The 22,232-nt window shown below is 35.5% G+C and overlaps 1 protein-coding gene and 1 long non-coding RNA gene across 5 annotated transcripts in view; one reads left to right on the top strand and one right to left on the bottom strand.

Moving 5' to 3' along the window:
- The window catches only part of LOC136031224 (lachesin-like), an 81,774-nt gene that overhangs the window by 31,517 nt on the left and 28,025 nt on the right, over positions 1-22,232 (top strand). For both annotated transcript variants that reach the window (XM_065710622.1, XM_065710623.1), the window contains exon 2: positions 21,393-21,566. In XM_065710622.1, the coding sequence (XP_065566694.1) occupies positions 21,393-21,566 (174 nt within the window). The remainder of the gene's footprint in view (positions 1-21,392; positions 21,567-22,232) is intronic.
- Positions 1-22,232, bottom strand: part of LOC136031225 (uncharacterized) — a 55,144-nt gene that overhangs the window by 30,770 nt on the left and 2,142 nt on the right. The window contains exon 1 of one of the 3 annotated variants that reach the window (XR_010618464.1): positions 17,838-18,415. The exons of 1 other annotated variant lie outside the window; for it this stretch is intronic. This is a non-coding gene — a long non-coding RNA (uncharacterized LOC136031225). One more of the 3 variants, XR_010618462.1, reaches the window with a different exon arrangement.

Below are 22,232 nucleotides of genomic sequence, written 5' to 3'. Positions count from 1 at the left end.
TCCAAGATACGTGACTGACACAACCGAACCAGACCCGCTCTCTTTTGGGGGAGTTGGTGGGGGGGTAATTGAGAAAAATTTGAAAATATGAGGCATTTGTAACCTAAGAACGGGTGATCAGATCTTAATGAAATTTGATATTTACTAGGATCTTGTGCTTCAGAGCTCTTTTTTAAGTCAAGACCAGATCCGGTGACATTGTGGTGAGTTGGAGGGGGAAACTGGAAATCTTGGAAAACGTGAAAATTGAGGTTTCTTTATTTTACGAATGGGTGATCGGATCTTAATGAAACTTGATATATAGAAATATCTTATGTCTCAGATGCTCCATTTTTATTTTGAATTGGATCTGGGGACATAGGGGGTTGAAGGGGGGAAACAGAAATCTTGGAAACAGGAAATCTTAGAAAACACTTATAGGAGAGATATCGGGATGAAACCTGATGGGAAGAATAAGCACAAGTTCTAGATACGTGATTGACATAATTGGAACGGATCCGCTCTCTTTAGGGGAGTTGGGGGGATTAATTCGGAACAATTAGAAAAATTGAGGTATTTTTACTTAAGAACGGGTGACATTTAGAAGGAACTCATGTCTCAATGCTCTCATTTTAAATATCGACCAGATCTGGTGACATTGGGGGGGGGCGTTGGAGGGGGAAACCAGAAATCTTGGGAAACGCTTAGAGTGGAGAGGTCGGGATGAAACTTGGTGAGCAGAATAAGCAAATGTCGTAGATACGTGATTTCCGTAACCGGATTGGATCCGTTCTCTTTGGGGGAGTTGGGGGAGGGGGTCCAGTACTTTGACAAGTTTGGTAATTCTGGATGTGCTAGGACGATGAAAATTGGTAGGCGTGTCAGGGACCTGCAGAAATTGACTTGATAAAGTTGTTTCCCCGATTCGACCACCTGGAGGGGTTGTATGCTCATGCCATATGAGCTCTTGGTTCTTCCAACCTCGTCACAAGTGCCATATGAGCTCTTAGCTCTTGTTATCTTTCCTTTCGCATTTTCCATCTTGGTGATAAGTACACCACCAACGTTGGCATATTAGAAAACCGATTGCCGGGGTTTCAGGCCGTAATCTACTAAAATGCCAAATGCTGTACTGTTTATGATAGGGATGACCACGGATGCGCATTCATTTTTTTATGGCACTTGGTATTAACCAAGTGACATATAGCGATCGCAAATTCTGTCGGTCTGTCTGTCCCGGTTTTGCTACTTCAGGCACTTCCAGGCAAGCTAGGACGATGAAACTTGGCAGGCGTATTAGGGACCGGACCAGATTAAATTAGAAATAGTCGTTTTCCCAATTTGACTATCTGGGGGAGAGTGGGGGGCCGGTTAATTCGGAAAAAATAGAAAAAATGAGGTATTTTTAACTTACGAAGGTGTGATCGGATCTTAATGAAATTTGAAGTTTGGAAGGTATCGTGTTTCAGAGCTCTTACTTAAAATCTTGGAAAACGCTTAGAGTGGAGGGTTCGGGATGAAACTGGGTGGGAAAAAATAAGCACAAGTCCTAGATACGTGATTGACATAACCGGGACGGATCCGCTCTCTTTGGGGGAGTTGGGGGGGTTAATTCTAAACAAATTAGAAAAATGAGGTATTTTTAACTTACAAAGGAGTGATCGAATCTTATGAAATTTTAAGTTTGGAAGGATATCGTTTCCTATAGCTTTTATTTTAAATTTCGATTGGATCTGGTGACATTGGGGGTACCTTAAATCTTGGAAAACGCTTAGAGTGGAGGGATCGGGATGAAACTTGGTGGGAAAAATAAGCACAAGTCCTAGATACGTGATTGACATAACCGGGACGGATCCGCTCTCTTTGGGGGAGTGGGGGGGAGGGTTAATTCTGAAAAATTAGAAAAACGAGGTATCTTTAACTTACGAAGGAGTGATTGGATCTTAATTAAATTTGATATTTGGAAGGATATCATGTCTCAGAGCTCTTATATTAAATTTCAACCTTATCCGTTGAAGGGACTGTTGGGGGGGCGGAATCTAAACTCTTGGAAAATGCTTAGAGTGGAGGGATCGGGATGAAAATTGGTGGGAAGAATAGGCACAAGTCCTAGATACGGGATCGACATAACCGAAACGGATCTGCTCTCTTTGGGGAGTTGGGGGGGGGAGGTTAATTCTAAAAAATTAGAAAAAATGAGGTATTTTTAACTTGCGAAAGAGTGATCGTATCTTAATGAAATTTCATATTTAGAAGGACCTCGAAACTTAGATCTCTTATTTTTTTCATCCCCAGCGGGTCCAGTGTCATTAGGGGGGGGGGGACCGAAAATCTTGGAAAACGCTTAAAGCGGAGATATCAGGATGAAACTTGGTTGAAAGAATAAGCACAAGTCCAAGATAGGTGAATGACATAACTGGACTGGATCCATTCTCTTTGGTGGAGTTGGAGGGGGGAGAGTAATTCGGAAAAATTAGAAAAAATGAGGTATTTGTAACTTACAAACGGGTGATCAGATCTTAATGAAATTTTATATCTAGAAGGATCCTGTGCTTTAAAACTCTCATTTTAAATCCCGACCAGATCCGGTGACATTGAAGGGAGTTGGAGGGGGAAGCCGAAATTCTTGGAAAACGTGAAATCGAGGTATCTTGCGAATGGGTGATCGAATCTCAATGAAAATTAATATATAGAAGAATCTTATGTCTCAGATGCTCAATTTTCAATTCGAATCGGATCCGGGGACATGAGGGCTAGAGGGGGGAAACAGAAATCTTGGAAACCGGAAATCTTGGAAAACGCTTAAAGTGGAGATATCTGGATGAAATTTGATGGGAAGAATAAGCACAAGTTATAGATACGAGATTGACATAATTAGTACGGATCCGTTCTCTTTGGGGGAGCTGGGGGTTGTTAATTTGGAAAAGTCATAAAAATTGAGGTATTTTTAATGTAAGAACGGGTGGCCGGATCTTAATGAAATTTGATATTTAAAAGGAACTCATGTCTCAGAGCTCTTATTTCAAATCCCGGCCAGGTCTGTTGACATTGGTGGGAGCTGGAGGGGAAAACCATAAATCTTGGAAAATGCTTATAAATGTCGTAGATACGTGATTAACGGAACCGTACTGGATTCGCTCTCTTTGGGGGAGTTAGATGGTGGGGTTCAGTGCTTTGGCGAGTTTGGTGCTTCTGGACGTGCTAGGACGATGAAAATTGGTAGGCGTGTCAGGGAGCTGTACAATTTGACTTGATAAAGTCGTTTTTCCCGATTCGAACATCTGGGGGGCTGAAGGGAGAGGAAAAATTAGAAAAATTGAGGTATTTTTTACTTGCGAGCTGGTGATCGGATCTTAATGAATTTTGATATTTAGAAGGACCTCGTCACTCAGAGCTCTTATTTTAAATCCCAACCGGTATTAAACCTCTGATTTTCCTTTTAAAGCAATCTATTGATTCTCAGAATTTTGCTACAGCTCATACCATATGAGCTCTTGGCTCTTCCGACCTCGTCACAAGTGCCATATGAGCTTTTAGCTCTTGTTTTTCTTGAGGGTGGATATATCGGAGCAATGATCCTAAAATATTGAAAGAAGGATGATTCGAACGACAACTGAACGGTCGGTACTTGTCTGTATAACGAAACACACCCAACACGTGAAGTTAGTTTAATCCTAATGAAATATACCAAAACATGATGATAATATGATACTTCAGAAATAAAATTGTGGAAATTATATCGCAGAATTATGGAAAGAATGTCGCAAAGAACGTATTATATTAAGTACCTAACCTAACTAAACCCCTAACCACCTCTATGCTTAAAACATTTGATTAAAATATAGCTACATCGCAGTTTTTCTCACTCAAAATAAGCAAATCACAACCGATCCCGATCAGGTGAACCGGCTATTGTTAGATCCCCTTTTTGAGTCGCAAGAGATGGATTTACATCATAGTGGCGTTTTTTGCCATTCTGCCATGTGGCGATTAGCCATTTCTTCTACATTGTCCAACGAACAAAATGAAGTCAGTTAATGCCAAGGTAAGAATAGCGGGTGCGAAAATCCTTATCCCTGCCGTCATCTATACCTCAGAATATTTCAATATCCAATAGACAATTGTATATTATCAGCCCAAGTTGGCTTTAACTGCTCTTGGGTGGCAAAACCTATTAAAATATTCCAATACGATAAAATTATTTGATTTCTTAAAAAAGGTAATAGACTATCAGATGACATTTTTAGCACTTACTTCACAGGTCACAAATGTATATTTTCTCAGAACTATAAAAACCGCTAGTTTGTGAGCAAGATGTCAGTTTACACATTTGTCGGTGGCAAAAAGCATAGTTAATGCAATGGCGTTGACTTAGCCCAGAGTGTGCTACTATCATGTACTTTTTTTTCCCAGGAGACATCTTACAGAATTGGCTATTAAACTTGGAGAAGGGCTTTCCAATAGTAAATACTCAGTTCTTGGACCCTATTAAAGGGTGAAACTAGCTCAGGAGCGGCCTACCATCTCTTCCACTCCCCTTCTGCTCATGTGTGACCTCGTAGCCCCAACTGATGTATGATCAAACTCAAGGTTAAAACGTCAAATTGTGGGAATAGCAACAATAACGTAGATTTGTAAACTTAATTTATAAACTTATTAAATTTATAAACTTAAGTACGTTACACCTATTTTGACAGCTCGTCTTGTATTTTTATTTAAAAACACTGTTCAAAATACAGCAGATTTCCAGCAAATCAAAATTATTCAGAGTTACAAAATTCGTGAAAGCTTAGGGGTTGGCAAGCACTTTTCTTTATCTTTTATGAATATGCAAGAATAACAGCAAAACATTGAGCAAATATACTTAAAACCGGCGGTAGCTGTGTAAGGGGTATTAAATAGCCATAAAAAAATCACAATGATAATGTACAGGACCAGTGAGCCAATCTGACTGGCTCAACACAGCACATAGCTAAAATACGGAATAGCTAATAGATAGATATAACAAGGTATTTTTTCAGAATATTTGGTGTCCATTGTCTCCCTGATCTCCTTCCTTTCGGTGCCCCTGAATGTGTCTCTGGTTCTTAAGGGGATTTTCAGGGGTAGCAGATGAACTCATATGTATGGTAATTTCTGTTTGTTTTAAATTAAACTTCACTATTTTAATTTGGATTTATTCATTCTTTATGATCTATGACTCATCTCGTTTCAGGTTTTAAAATTGCAGTTTAATTTCATTTTACAAGGGTTTAAAAAAAACTGTTTTTATTTGATAAATAGAAAAGGTTAAAGTTGTCAAAATCCTGTAATGCTGGTCTTTACCATAACAGGCGTATAATTTATTTATGCAACAACTAGAGAAGACTGCCAACGTAAAATAATTCACCATAATTTGCATTTAAAGAGATTTCATGATTTTAATCAGAAATGTAATAGCCTTTAGGGCAGGATTTTTGCTAGTAAAGAATTTTATTCTTCATTAAACCTTAGTTTTTTACTTTTTCTGTCAGTAGAACATGAGATTCTTACCGTAATGTGACATATACTGCCTGTGAACAACCTTTTTGGAGATATTAAATTTCAGCTGGGTGGGAATGAGGTCTGGTGGAAGGCACCCCGAGGTCCGGGAAGGGTAGTTGCCCCTCCCTGACCCTTAGCAACTTACTTCCCTGCCTATTAAGGCAACTCGAAAATTCTTCTCTTTCAATCATGTCTTTTCGGTTTAAATCAAAAGGAGCTAAAAGCCTCGTTTGGCCCTCTAGGTCTCATAAAGCTGACTCAGAACAATGTTTCTTTCACGATGCTCAACGTAGGCGTATCCCAAAGTCGAATAGTAAAGTTAAGAAACAAACAATTTTTTTGGTTACTCGCGATACAGCTGATCTTCCAAGGTAGCTAACACGTTTAATGAAATATTGATAGTCCCTGAGGTGTAATCTTTTTATAGCCTTTCATTATTTCATTATAGCCTTTTCATTAAAATCACATTAATTAACTTTTGGAGTCCATTGTGGTTTTAAAATGATTTTTGATCAGGTTCAGTGTAAAAAGGACACTTACTACTAGCAATTGTGCCAAGCAGAATTAGTGGTGAATTTTTCTGAGTATCTGAATGCGTTATTCCTGTTCATTTAAGGAAATTAGAAAATTCAAAGTCGCTTTTGTGTCCAGGTCCCATTGCAGTCATAATTGTGGATCCCAATTACGCACCACTGCAATATCAATGAAATATCCCCTTTTTAATTTGTTGAGTTGAATAATGTTCAAATATAAAATTTATTATTGACCCTTCGGAGTAACTATTCAAGGCATACTTTTTTGGTATTGGAAAGGATTGAAGCTCGGAGAGACAGTTCTCCTATCTGTGATGTGGATTTGAGAAAAGACACTAAGATAGAGTTGATAAAAGAAGGTCCTCCAGAGCCATTACTGGCGCATCAGGTTTCGAATCAACGTTTTAGTTGATGGGTCTTTTTAATAGGGACAAGAAGCAAGCTTATCGCATTTTTTCGTAGAAATTTCTTCATTTGAAAAAGAAGCCGTTTTCCGCTGCTTTAGATCAAGTAAGACCTTAAAATCAGAGGAAATACGTATCATTCATAAATACTAGCTTTATTTATGGATACATGCGACTACGGTATCACTCGTTAGTAGACATTTCGCCAAGGAGAAGATGAATATTCGCACAAAAGCTATTTTATTGATTAAAAAAAAAAAACTTTTCCCCTTATAAACCTCACCTCAAAACAATCTGTTACCCTTTATCTCCTGTTTTTCATTTTTAATCCAAATAAATTACTCGAAATCCGGAGGTGCTAGAACCCCTCTCCTACTCTGATCTCTAATACATCCAATGAAATAATTTGTAGTGCTACTTTTTAAACTGTCCAGAATAACTGTTTCATATTTCTGAGATTCCTATTCTGAGAATAACTCAGAATAACTGGTGAAAAAAACACCAGATTCTTCAAAAAAAAATCACTAAATCAGCACACAAATCACTTGATTTTTGACAAGAAATCACTAGAATTATAAAACTCTTTATCATTGTAATTAATAATTGTTTTATTTCTTTGCCATGTTCTATACAGGCGCACCTATAGGAAAGGGGGTAAAATTACCTCCTAGACTTGTAAAATACCTTTCGATTGATGTTTTGTTGTTTCTAAAGCGAAAGTTACCCTAGGAATTTTGAAAAATGCTAAAAATAAAAATGCTATTCAAAATGAATTTTGAATAGATGGAAAATTTAAATTTTTCATGTTTATGCAGAGAATAGAGCAAAATCCTTGCTTCCTCCCTTTATTTTCTCGAATTGGTACCCCCGGCTTATACACTGATCACTGAAAGTTTGGTTATCGGTGATCTAATCAAAATATATCTTTTTTCTTTTTAATTTGTTTTCCTTTCAGATCCAAAACCCCGGTTTTGTTCCAAAAAAAAAAAAATATAGAAAATATTTTTGGGTACTTGTCTGTTATAGCGCCGACCGATCAAGATATTCTTCCATTGACGCATTGCAGAACCGATTTCTTTCGTTAGTCTCTTTCAGCTTAGCGTGAGACAGTGCAAAGAGAAGTGACAAAATAGATGGGAAATATATAATTTGGGCTATATTTTCCCACATTAGGAGGGCGGTAAAGTGTTTGGACAGTGTGAAGTTAGGAAACAATTCTTACTTCATAATATGCAGAATAACCCTATTTTCTTTTTACTCTAGTTGAGCTAGTAAAGTTACTGGGACACCAGCGACAATTTTAAAAATGGCATTCTTTTATGTTCATTAAAAAAAAGGTGTCCCACCCTTTACAAATTTCGATAAGATCGGTCTTATTGCTTCTTCAATAAAAAAAGGGTACTTGTTAATTAGAAGGAACACACCCAAGAAGTAAAGTTATGTTAATCCAAAGGAAATATTCCAAAATGTGATGAAAATATAATACTTCAGTTTAAACAACAATATAATTTGGGCTACATATTGGTACGTTAGGAGGGTGTGAGGGTAAAGTAAACTAACATTACCCCAAACCCTCAACCTGTAAATATATTGCCCTATTTATACAAATCCAATGCATTCTGTCACCCATTATTTGTCTTTGTGGCTATGAAACTCGTTTTCATAGATTGTACATTATCCTTATTATCCTTAGCAAATTATCCTTAGCCTACTTTCGTCCCCAGATCTATCCTCTGGGGCTCCGTGGGTCATGTTAAGTCTAAAGGTATAGTTTTGGAACCTTTAAACTATTCTAAACAAAATGGCTATCTCAAACTTTTGATCGAACAATTTCTGGGTAAAAAGAACAAGGGAAGGGGGCTAGTAGCCGTCTGATCCTTTTGGTCAAATAAAAGGAACACCATAAATTTTAAATGAGCCCTCTTCCGATGTTTTAGGACCGTTGGTTCGATACGACCACCCATGGAAAAAAAATTAAGTCGTAACCATGATTTTTCTTCTTGCAAATAATACAAAATTCAACACTTTTCCAGAGAGAAGCTTGAAACCTCTACAGTAAGGTTTTCCGATTCGCTGAATTCAATGGTTTGATTTTAAATAAAATTCTTTGCCTTTTAGTGGGTGTTTCCTCCCTCTTTCAAAAATCAGGCAAATTTCCACAGTTTCTTTGCCTTTTATGGGTAAAACTAAGGTTAATGAATCTTATATTTGGAATCAACATGATAATCTGATGATATATCGATTGACATAGAAATTCCGTTACTAGAGTTTTGGTTACTATTCAGCCTTGAAGCTCCATTCTTACAGTTCGTTACCACAAACTGTTTGATATGTTAGCACAAAAACTTAAAGAATCAGACGTTATCTGCACTTGTAAGGTGTTTCAATTACAAATGAGAGAATTTGGAGAATTATTGGAGTTTCGATTAGATATCAGAAGTAAAGATTAAAATCAATAGATAATTCTCAGAGTAGATACCCCCTCCTTACTCCTTACTGACTTCAATCATCAAACTACAATCGATTTCATCTGTCTAGTTATATTACAAATCGTATTATAAAAACCATTAAATCCTATTTTCTTCTTCAATGATTTTTTTTTCATCTAGAAAATTATATCTAATGTATGCCTACATTCTTATTTTTTAATGATTTCATTTCTGTTCTGTTGTCAGATATAGAAGGTGTATTCACTTCCACCATTCATTCCACTTTCAAAGGTTTTAACCGAAGAAAATTTAATTTAGAACTGATGATTTAAAAACCTAATTTAGCAATTCAGAACTGAGATTACAAAGAAAAAAAAAAACATATGAATGTGAAGGCAAAAATTCAGCTTAGCAGATATTGTGAAATAAGAAGCATTGAACACTTTTGCAATTTTGTAATTATGTAGGTTCGCCCATTGTCTTAATGATAACGGGTGGGAAATTGAAAGTTTCAAATGCGGTATATTTGCATAAATGCTAATCTGGAATATATTAAGAACTGTTATGAATTATTATTTTGCGTTTTTTACTAATTAGTTTCCTCTATTACTTATTCGATTAAACTATGAGTCGACGCGCTATATCGTGAAAATCACTAGATTTAAGAAAAAATCACTAGTTCTAGAACAAAGGTCACTATAAATCACTAGCTAGAATAAAATCACTAGGCAACATGAAAAAATCACTACCAATAGTGATTAATCACTAGTAGTGACAACCCGGACTGTTTTTCTTGTATGTTTCATGTGGGTATGTTTAGGAAATAATTGCTCTACTACGCGGTAATATTGGCTTTAAAAACTGAGAGGTTGGAAAAATAGCTTTTCGATAGTTATAAGCGATTGGAAAATCTGAGGATTTCCGCTAGATGGAATTTTGGCCCTTCTCATGGCAAAATTGTATTTTTGTAGCACAAAATGTCTGCACTATCCTGTTGTAGTGCCTGTTTTGTTGCTTAAAAAGCACACCAGAATTTTTTATTATACGACACAGTTGAATATGGTCACCCATAGGGAAAAAAAAACAGAAATCTTTGACATTTTTTTTCTGGAACTATTAAAAGTGAGTTTTTTTTTGTTAAAGCAAAGATTGATTGTAAAACCCTAAACGGGCCGAGTATTTTATGAGTGAAAAAATTGAACCCCCCCCCAAAAAAAACAAAAATATTTTAAATCGAAAAATCAAGTATCCGAGCCAACACACTAATGTTGATTAAGCGAAGTGCTATGTTTCATTCCCCTCTAACCATTGCGTATAGTCGGAATTGCTTTGGGGAGAGGTCATACGATTAGAATTCGAAAGCAACAACTTGTTCTTTAAAGGATGAAAAGTGACTAGAGCTCAGCCATCCCCCCCCCCTCAAGCTCTGTAATTTAGGCACCCTGATATCTAACGAAGCTTCAGTTTCATTTGTCCCTCTCCCAAGTTTTTCAAATACTTTACTTTGGTATTTTCGTTGAAAATCGGCTTTTTTTGCATTTTCATTCAAAAAATAGAGAAAACAAACTGCCCACCACTAGGTCCTAAAAATATATTCCTCTCCCTAATTTCTATGAATTGATGTCACTGAGCCAAAAAAATACAAATAATGTGCAAGATCCCCATTTTCTTGAGAAAGGTGTGTGGTAAAAAAGTATTTTATTCGTTTTTTATAATTACTACTTGGGTGCCACACTGCACCCTAACTTATTTTCTTTTATGATTCGGGCAAGTTGTATGATCAATTTCAATAATCCCCGACTAAAAATGGTCCTTTATTAGCTTAAAGATTAAGCTAAAGATTTTTTATTTTTTTATAATTTTTTGTATCAACCGTTGGCTATTTTACCAGCAATGTCCAAGGTTAAAAAAAGATTCTTTTGCTGATAAGCTGTATAAATGCGTAGAAAGACATGAATTTATCCCTAGTTGAAATCAGTTAATGCGACACAAAACAGCTAAACAAGCAGCGATGTATGTAAAAAGTGCTACAAAAGCTGTTCCTGATCATGGACGGAAAATCTTAGAATTTTTGAGATTGTGGTTTTGAGCTGTCCTGAAAATCAAATTACTTCTGTTAGGAATGGCCCCTCTTCCCAATTGGTACGCTTGGTTTTCTCTACAAATTGGCTTACCTAAAAGTGTGACTACAACTCAAACAATAAATGGTTTCGTCAATACAGGTGGAGTTATGATGTCTTCCTAAATATCTTGCATTAAGGATGGTATTACATGAAAATAAGTTCTTTGCCTTGTCACTTTAGCCAGATGTGGGCGATAGATTTCTGCAGATGATCGCACGTGGTAATGAGTTACATGAAATCATTGATGAGAGAGAATCGTCAGTGTATCAACATGTGAATATTGTTCTCACACATCAACACTCAAAAGCTTTAAGCTAGACTTTATCTAGATTAATCATGACTTATTCTCTCCTTTTAACAATATAATGAAAATTTCCATGCCCTTTCAGACAAAGGTTTCATCCACTTTCATTGTTCTTAAATTTTATTCAGTTCTATAATGTGGGAATTCGTTTTTTTCATTGTAACCTCAGTGATGAAATTCGCATAGGATTATACTCCATCCGTTATTAACATTTTGCTTTTCAAAAAGATTGATGAGATTTAGAAAAAACTTATTCAGATTGATTCTTGGTTATTCAATTTGTGTGAGCATATTTGATATGAGCTATGTTTTACCATTACTTCATGAAAGCAGGGCAAGACCGTAAGTTTAACTGAATTGATCCCATAGACTTCTTCTTATTTGCCTTCTTAGCCTTCATAGTTTAACCATTTCGTGTTTCAATTTTTCAACCCTGGTTACTTTCAAGCAGTGGCGCCAGTAGTGATGGGACTATGGATTTAGAATGATCTATAGCCCCTACTCTTTTCTTCCTTTAATGGCTTAAGCTGACAAAGAAACTTAACGACGTCCCTCTCAGGGAAAGACGCCAATGTATTTGCGTAATAGGGAGGGTTTTCTAAACGATGCAGGTGTCAATTACGTAATTGAGAGGGCTTTCTAAACGATGCAAGTGTTAATTACTTAAAATCACTGCTAGGGGCAGGGTTTGCTTACTTCAGGATTACTTTGGTTTTTCCGTAATAGGGAATGTTTAAGCGTTAGTTTCTTCTTTGAGTGTTTAAAATACATAAGGGTGTAGGGAGAAACCTTCAGGGGCCCGCCAAATCAGGACTTCTTTGTTGTTACGTAATAGAACTTCTCTTCAAGAAGTTTTGTAAGACGTTTTCAAGACGTCTTACAAGACGTTTCAAGATGTTTAGTATGACATTTTTCTTCAAAACGTTTTTCAAGCCATATTAAGAGATATTTTTGAGAGGTCTTAATTGAAATGACTCGTTTCTATTGCTTTATTGGATGCGCATACCTGTTAAATTCCCTTAATTCAAATCTTATTACTAGCAAAATCACATTTTGAAAATGGAACACGCAAGCAAAGAAAAAAAAACTTATTTTTACATTCGGTTATTTCCAAGAGATTTTTAAAATATCACGCTTCTTTGAGCCAAGACTATGTATACATGCCACCGTGACAATATGTGGCTAAGCCACCCTAGCAAGCAATTCCAGAGGGAGAGGTGTGTCATTAGAGGTAAGGTTCAGCCATCTTAAGAGATATTTCTGGTAGGTTTCGACGAAAATGGCACGTTTCTATTGTCCTATTGGATGCAACTGCCTGATACATTCCATTGATTTAAATCTTGATACTAGAAAAGTCACAGTTGGAAAAATGAAACATGCAAACGGAGAAAAAAGAAAGACATTTTTGAATTCGGTTATTTCTGGGAGGTTTTAATGTGAATACCACATTTCTTTAAGCGAAGGATTGCATATTCGCGTAAACCTGGAAATATGTGGCTAGCCCACCCTAGAAAGCAATTCCAGAGGGGCAGGGTTCTTATTAGAGGTAAATTTAAGCCATATCGAGAGATATTTCTGGGAGGTCTTGACGAAAATACCTCATTTTTATTGCTATGTTAGATGCGCCTGCCTTTTACATTCCATTGATTTAAATTTTGATACTTGTAAAATCAAATTTTGAAAAATGAATCATGCAAACGAAGAAAAAAAGGACAGATTTTTGCGTTCGGTTATTTCTGAAAGGTTTTAATGGAAATGCCAAGTTTCTTTAAGCCAAGACTATGTATATTCACGCAATCGTGACAACATGAGACTAGCCCACCCTAGCAAGCAACTCCAAAGAGGACGGGTTTTATTAGAGGCAAATTTTAGGTGTATTAAAAGATATTTCTGAGAGGTCTTAATGAAAATGTCAATAGGACAATTTAAATCTTGATGCTAGCAAAATCACATTTTGAAAAATGAAACATGCAAACGAAGAAAAAAGAGAGATTTTTATATTCGGTTATTTCTGAGAAGTTTCAATAAGTATACCACGTTTTTGAGCGAAAAAATGTATTTTCATGGCACCGTGTGGCAATATGTGGCTTGCCCACCCTAGCAAGCGTTTCTTTGAGCCAAGACTTTATATTCACGTCACCGTGACACTAGTGGCTATCAAACCCTAGCAAGCAATTACAGAAGGGGGGGGGGGTTATTAGAGGTGATTTAAGACACATTAAGAGGGTATTGAAGGTCATAATGCCGATATTTTATTTTTATTTCTATATTAGATGCACCTGCCTGTTACATCGCATTAATTTAAATCTTTATAGTAGGAAAATCATATTTTGAAAAATGAATCGCAGAAACGAAGAAAAAAGAAACGAATTTTTGTTTTAGGCTGTTACGGAGAGGTTTTAATGAAAATGCCACGTTTTTTGAGCCAATAGTGTGTATATTCACGCCACCGTGGCATTATGAGGCTAGTCCACCCTAGAAAGCAAATCAAGAGTTGGCGGGTTGTTATTAGAGGTAAATTTAAGCCACATTCAGAGATGTTTCTGAGAGGTCATACTGAAAAAGTCTCGTTTCTATTGCTCTAGTGCTTGCTCCTGTCTGGTAAAATTAAGCCATAATAATAGATGTTTCTGAAAAGTTTCAATGAAAATGTCACGTATCTCTGAACCAAGACTATGTGCATTAACGCCAACGTGGCAATGTATAGCTAGCCCACCCTAGCCAGCAACTCCAGAGAGGAGGGTTGTCATTAGAGGTAAATTTAAGCCATATTAAGAGATATTTCTGAGAGGGCTTAATGAAAATGCCTGGCTTCTATTGCTCTATTTGATGCGCTTGGCTGTTACATTTCGTGAATTTAAATCTTGATTCTAGTAAAATCAATTTTAAAAAATGAATCACGCAAACGAAGAAAAAAGATACAGATTTTTGCAGTCGGTTATTTCTGTGAGGTTTTAATCAAAAGGCCGTGATTCTTTGAAAGCCAAGACTCTGTGTTTTCACGCCACTGTGGCAAAATGAGGCTAGCCCACACCAGCCAGCAATTACAGAGAGGGTGGATTGCTATTAGGGGTTAATTTAAGCCATATTAAGAGATATTTCTGAGATGTCTTAATGAAATGACTCGTTTCTACTGCTCTATTGGATGTGCCTACCTGTTAAATTCCTTTAATTCAAATCGCCCCCCCGCTACAGCGGGTACCGTGCCTTCTGGCCGCCTCCGGGGAGAGGCATCCTCAAGTGTTTTCTTAATGTCCAAATGTTTTTAAATGTCTCTGTAGATATATTTAAGTGCCCATGTAACTATGTTTTAAAAAAATTTAATGTTTGTTTACTTTTTTAAGAAGCCATATATCTTATTTTTTACATTTTAGTATTTATTCAACAGATTGAGGTTATATCAGCTGTATTTTGACAGCGAGAATTGTAATATGCATCAATTTAAAAATTCTTACACATCATTCTTTTTGCGGACCTTATACGTCTGACAAAACAACACTTTTAACGAAAATTATTCAAAATCGGTATAATATTTTTCTTAGAAAACCTGAAAATATCCGTTTTTGCTATAGTATGTGGCAAGAGCCCTGTGATAAAATAAAGACTCTTTCACCAGACATAAAATTCATAGGGGGACTTGACTTGTTTAATATTATTGAACCAAACTCGTGGTTGATTATTGATGATTTGGCTGATTCCATTGAAAAGTTGTCTCAGAAGATGTTACAGTTATTCACGGAAATATTTCCACAACTATTATTCTTCAAAATCTCTTTCATCAAATTAAATGTATGAAAAAACTTGCATTGAATTGTTCTTACTTTATCGTCTACAGGATTGTTCGTGATTCAAGTTCTCTAATAAGTTTAAACAAACAAATGTATCCCAGTGAGCCGAAGTGTTTGCTTTCGGCATACAATCAAGCTACGAATAAACCCTGTGATTACATTTTATTGGATCTCAATCAAATCACACCCGAGTATTTACGTGTGGTCACAGGTATTTTTGACAATGACATTAAGGTATATCTACCCCCAAATAGTAAAAAAGGGTCATTAGTTGCTATCATGCCATTGAAGAAACTACATTAAAACAGCCATTTACTTTCTGTCCTAGGTAATTCAAAGCCGCGATTTATGAAGGCTATACACAAGCATGGTATTTACAATGAATTCATTAATCTCCTATCTGAGCTTTGTTTAAATTTAACTGATGGCAATGGTCAACTGCCAGAAGTAGTTAAGCAACAGACTAAGTAACATCGTCCACTTATACGTGCCTTAGCTTGCTAAAAGAAAGAAAATATAAAAAAACGACTTGTTCAAGCGGGTGGTAATTTCTTGTCACTGTTACTGCAAATAATCGTCGGACTTGTAGAATAGACGAATAATCGTCTATTCTATGGAGAATAGAAACACTATTCTCCAGATGAATAATACATACAAATTTACGCCAATAAAATAGCTCTTTCACCGAAAGAGCACTTTGAAGATAATTTTGAAACATTTTTTACCAAGGAAATAATTTACGACAATGAAAAATTTAATTTGCTTCAGAATAACCTTCGACGTGTCGACAGAAATAAACCCTACCGTGAAAGACAACTCAAATAAAATGTCATTGATCATTCTCAAAATTCTGGAAGTTCAACATCACTACCACCCCCGCTACCATAACCGAAACAAGAAGAAAATTTATTTAAAATTTGTCAAGTTTTGTAGACCTAATGTGTCAATCCTATCGCGAGCAAGTAAAAGACTCTTGAACTATTTCACTTAAAATGAACATATAAAAATTGATTACAAAAAGAATGAGGTTATAATCTACGACAGGAGTTGCAATTTAATTGATTTTGTAACACATATAATTGCAAATGGTAAAAGAATTGAATCATTTGATAGTCATTGGTAGTAAATTTTGAAGTCATCAACCTTTCCAAAAAGTCTTAATGGGAATAAAAATATTTTAAGACGATTAAGGGAATATGGAGAAATATCAAAATAAGTTTTAAATCGTTTCTGGGAAATACTAGCACGGCAATGGACAATAATGATTTAAAAGTATCAAATGAAAGCGTCTTAATATCAGCGCATGACCTATTAGCATGCAAAAGGGTAGCGCACGCTTCACAACATGTTTACGTTTAAAATGGCACTAGTTTTGAAACATGCTTATGAAAATATTGGCGAAGCATTGAGTTTAAGTTCCCCCACTACCCATGCCGAAGTCGCTGGAGTTTGTGACAGAGTATTTACAGAATAAACCCAGTTACACTCTTCATCGAAATCATAGAGTTTGCAGTAGTCATTATCGAAAATCTAAAACCTTTTTACTATTGCATATATTATAAGTGGATCTGCTGACTCTAGACGAGATTCACCAACATATATTTATACTTGCAAATATATTTTAATTGCAATCAGTGGTTTTAGTTGCTATGCAGATGCCAATCCATTACGTTCAAAGAGAAGAGATGCAGCTTCTAGATCGTCTGCACCTATCTTTGAACAAGATTCACATACTAAAATTCAAACGGACTGAGGAAGTGAATTTGTTAATCCACATGTAAAAAACGTTTTATTGAAATATAATACAATATTCTATTTTAGTCATAGTCCAATATATTTGGCATTGACGGAACGTTTAATAAAAACAATTCGACTTTTAATCTCGAGATATTGTACATTGAAAAATATTGCTGCTTTTATTCAAGATTCAGATAAATCATGGTGATTTATAATCAACGTCCTCATCAATCCCTGTTCAACAATAGTCCTCTTGAGGTTCATCACAGTAACGATACACTCGATATTTTTTGTATCAATGTTCCAATGAAGCGAGGGGGGATAAAACAATTTAATGTTAGTGATACAGTCCGAATTAGTTGAACAAGTAACATTTTTGAAAAAGGAAATTACTTTGGTCTAATAAGCTTTTTAAAGGGTCAAAAGTCTTAGTGACTAAACCTTTAGCGCATATTCTTTGGGGTTTTTACTAGTATGAATCTCAAAAAGTTAAAAACAGTAGAATGTATCAAATTTAGAAGATATTAAAAATTTTACCTCGCAAGGGTGAGAGATATTTGCTTGTTCGCTGGCTAGGATACAACTCTGATTTTGATTTTTGGATTGTCGCTGAAGACGTTTACAATGCCTAAATATTTTTATGTGAAATTCTTGTCCAATTTCTCTGTCACCCTCTATGATGATTTGAATAAAACAAGGGATTTTCGGACAAAACTCTCCCGCACCACCAAATTCCAGGAAAGGTGTGAAGTTGCTCCTACTGATTGCATTCTCAAAAATACTAAATTATGTCCTGAGAAAAGATCGCACATATGAAATCAAAGCTAGACCACATGATATGCCAGTCTATGTTGAGGAAGAGGAATAGGTAAGATCACTTAACTCTGATATATATCCACATCTCACCTTAAAATACAAGGACAATGGTCGTATGACTGATTTGTGTTGTGCTATCAATATATAAATATCCACCTTTCTACTTAACAATTTAATGGAACATGGTAGGGTTTACATTACCTCTCCCATTGAGAACGAAATGATTCATCTCAATGATAATCTGAGAGATGTTCTTGGTTATAAACGTAGTATAATCGAGCTTAAAAGGGCTGGAAGCATCAGTGGTATGGAATTTGTTGTTTTTGCAGACTATCAACCCGGTTTCTCATCTGACAACTGTATATTTCTTTATGCATCCTTTGTTGAGACATCGAGAGTCGGTAATATCAATGTCCCCCTCCTGCGTGTTCTTAAACGAAAAAACACTCACGAACACATCCAACACTATAATATAAAGCACCTTCAATATATTCCAGTCAACACTTCGTATTCGGTACTCTGTCAGTTAGCGTCAAGAGGTGAATTGGGCGATCCTTTAGTAATAAAAAAAGGTTTGACTGTGATTGCTTGTCATTTTTACTCATTCAGTAAGATGGCTGATATAGAACATACTTTTTTGTCCCGATATTGATTTCTATGTCGTTACTGTAAGACCATGACAATTGGGCCATGGAATGGACTGCTACATGGGTCGTTTGCCAATGTATGGTTATGGTCTCGGCAATTGGTTTATGAAGTTGTTTCGCTCTCCATTTCTTCTTGCTAAAAAATATAATTTTTACCGATTGACATGGATTTTGCGTCCTCTACAATACACGATTGGAGCCCTGGAAAGGTTTTTAAAGAAAGCGTTTCACAAAATCTACGGTCTGAAGCGCGATCCTTCGGCGAGCGATTGAAATTAAGACAAAGTGGAAAAGGTTAAAAAAAGTGAGAAACACCTGATCATTCAACCGTTTCAAATCAGGCCAGAAACGTAAAACATCGCTCTTGTCAAAGAAGAATAACAAACCAAGAATAAAAATTGTTGGATCGAAAAAGGATTTCTTTTCTTAGAAATGGCATATTTACCACATAAAGAATCTCATCCTTCAGTCACCTCATCTCTAAATGTTTCAATGCGGAAAATACTGATTTTAGTGTAAAATACGGTTACTATGAATAATTTTTCCACAATAACTACTTTCCGAAAACTTTCATTTTCAACTTCATTCGACTATTTCATTTGACTTCCACATTTATGGATTTGTATGTGGCTGTCAAAAAATTTAACAATGAAAAACCTAGTTCAGCCGAGGGGTTATCCTAGAAAATTTTGTACCACATGATTTGTTTAGACAAAATCATTATCTACATAAATGAAACATTGGATAGCACAAGCAATAATTTTTCAAACTATGCAAGTTTTATACAATATATGTTGATGACTTCAATGTCCTATAAGCTATTAAGAGGTTTGGCTATAGGATATGAATATAAAACGAAAGCTGACACTAACAATTTACTTAGAGATGTGACAACTAAAGATTTACACTTGGTTGGGCAAATACACCATGAAATATTTAAAATACCTCAACGGTTACCTCCCAATGTCAAGTTTGATATAAGGCTACAACTCGCTCCGTCCAATTTTATTTTGCGTAAAGTACTTGGCACTGAACCTGATACAACAGTCTCTCTCACCTCAGAAATACCTTATGTACGAAAACAACAAGTAATAAGTTCTGCTGCTTTGGCAATTGAGAAATTAAGAGCTACTGGAAATAACATCAAATTGCTCGGCAAAACTTGCTTTGACTTTTGTGAAAAGTTCTAGTTCCATAGGACCATGGATAAGCTCCCCATATAAATTTGAAATGTTTGGACTTCCATCTTTTGTATTTAAAGTAAATAGAATTTCACTCTACACTTTAGCCATTAATAAATCCTACAGGACCCTATATGAATTGACAATGCAATCCCTGGATCGAGGTTCACAACTATTTGAAAACTTTATAACCGAAGAAATGTTTGCAAAAGCACATGGTATCATCGTATAGGATCTGTCTGTTACTCAAGATATGAGGACTTTCCGAACAGGTACAGTACGTTTGGAGTGTACCTTTTGCTGAACAATTGGAGGAGAGTGTGGCATTGTTCTCGCAAAATCAATTTGAAATTTATTGGGAAATTACTCTTGATGGCAGTGTTCTACTACACTTGGCACCATGAACACAAATCAAATAATCTATGTATTCCATTTGGATTCGTACATGTCCAAATACAAATCGTATTGCATACCCTCAGATTTCCTTGGTCATATTCAAGTAGTTAACAATAACCTTATCATTGTTAATAGTATTCCACCAACAGCAAAGACAGGACATCGGCTATGCATATTTCAAACTGCAAAGAATATTCAGTTTTTCGATCATCTTGGCCTACCGTAGGCTTTCTACCCACCTCACATCAAAAATTTCTCGAGTAAAGTGGAAAATCTACTATTCAGAAATTGGATGTGAGAACAAGACTTATCAACGAAAAGCTGTTATTTTCATGATATTTTTCAGCATTTATGGTGACAATCCTCGATGGAATGATTTTCTAGTTGAAAATACTCTAGCCTACCTGTATAATATAAATCTCAGTGCCCTAAGAGCGAAATGCTTTAAAAATGTCTGTGAATTTGTTTACTGATAAAACTTGTATGTAAAAAATTATGGATCCTTTAGGTTTCTTCTTCCACATACAGGTAACTATCAGTAAGAATAAATGGCTTTCAGCTCGTCAGGATTCAACTTGTATTCATCCTGGCAAGTCAAGTCAGCATCACTTTTTCTACAGTATTATGTAACTTCACTTTTATTGTATCTCTTTGTAAGGTCAATAATACTATTCTGATTCATGTTATAAAATTTACGTCTTTCAATTTGCTTATTTGAAGCAATGTCACACACGATATTCTCATGTAGAGAATCATTTTCTGAAACAGTCAAATAAAAATCTGTGGGTTTAAATTCATAGTAGCTGGTATCTTCACAGCGATGCCGTAAAAGCCAAACTTTCTTATTATTCCAGCAATTGAAATATATACCAGGTTCTTCCTCCCAAAACAATTTAAAACCACAACGATACAAGTCTCTCACAATGAATTGAAATCACCTTTAGGGTTTTTGCAATCATACCAGGGTAAGTATTTTTCTATTGATCACAATTATTATAGTTACAATTGGAGTATCGGAAACCTCTAGTGTGCGAGTCACAAATATGTTCAATACAGGACTTACAGTCTTTAATTTGTGCTGCATATCCTCTAGGCAATTTACATGGATTGCATAATCTACACTTTTTGGTATATCCACCAATATTGACTGTCTCACTGCAAAAAAAACTGACTCGCGACCAATAAGATGAATGTCTTCTAGGAGGAGGAGTGATCGAGTTATGTCACAAGACATGTATAGACAAGATTTTTCAATTATTTCTTGGTGTCTTGCAAAAACGGCCGTCTTAAATGAATTTGTAGGTAGTGTTCAAAAGTAAATCTACATGATCATTTTGTTTTTTTTTTCAATTTTTTTTTTGTTTTTTCCAAAAAAATCCTTTCAAAGAAAAAAAAGAGTAATACTTAAAACAGATATTCGTATGAATGAATAAAGGAAATCTCCAACGGAAAGAAAGTCATTGAAAGGTCAGTTGAAAGTTCAAAATCAATTATTACTATGAAATCAGACTATCAATATTTGATGTTTTTAGGTCTTTTATGCGCTGAAAGCTATACAGTAAGTGTTCAACGAGTAACTGCAGGCGAAACTCTGCGGTTAGAATGTCAAATTAGAGGGAGTATGGAAGATTCAGAAGAAGAAGAAAAAGCAGAAGAAAATATTGGCAGCAATTTTCCTCTTATTTGGATCAAATATGATATAGAGGGTAGGTCTATGACTTCCATTAAAATAAAATTTAGTAAATGGTATTAATAGCCAGAGTTTGATAACAATATTTTATTCGGGAGAGAGATTCTTGCTGCGAGGGCTGGGAAACTATTTGAAAAAGTCGTCAAGCTTTTTATGAAAAACTGGAAAATTCTAATGGGAAGAGTAATGATTGAAAAAAACAAAACATTTCGCTGTAGTCAATTTATTTTTATAGGAGACTAATCCTAATTTAATCTGCGTTTTAGGAGGCGCAAATTTTTTTTGAAATCATCTGCCAGAATGAGGGGGGGGGAATTGTAAGGACTAGAATTCAAAAGCTCGTTGAGTCTAAAACTATATTAAACAAAGATAGCATTGCATACTATAGCCAAATATAGACTATTTGTAGATATTATAAGTATAAGTTAATTTTTAAAAACAAAGTTTTCTGAGGATTATAAAGAGCGGAGTTCAAGCTTTAAACGAACAAAAACCATTGTTTCACAGTCAATATAGCATATATCAATAAAACCAACTAGTTTATTTCCCTACCGTTCTAGGATTATAGAAAACTATCACTTACTGAAAATCACAAAAGCCAAATATTAAAGAGAAATTGTATTTAGGAGACAAAAGTGAGTAGTTAGCCTAAAGACAATAAACTAATCTATAAGGCTTTTCA

This window comes from Artemia franciscana, chromosome 9 (assembly GCF_032884065.1).
Source record: "Artemia franciscana chromosome 9, ASM3288406v1, whole genome shotgun sequence".
In the NCBI taxonomy this organism is placed as follows: Eukaryota; Metazoa; Arthropoda; class Branchiopoda; order Anostraca; family Artemiidae; genus Artemia; species Artemia franciscana.
This window is presented reverse-complemented; position numbering and strand designations above follow the sequence as displayed.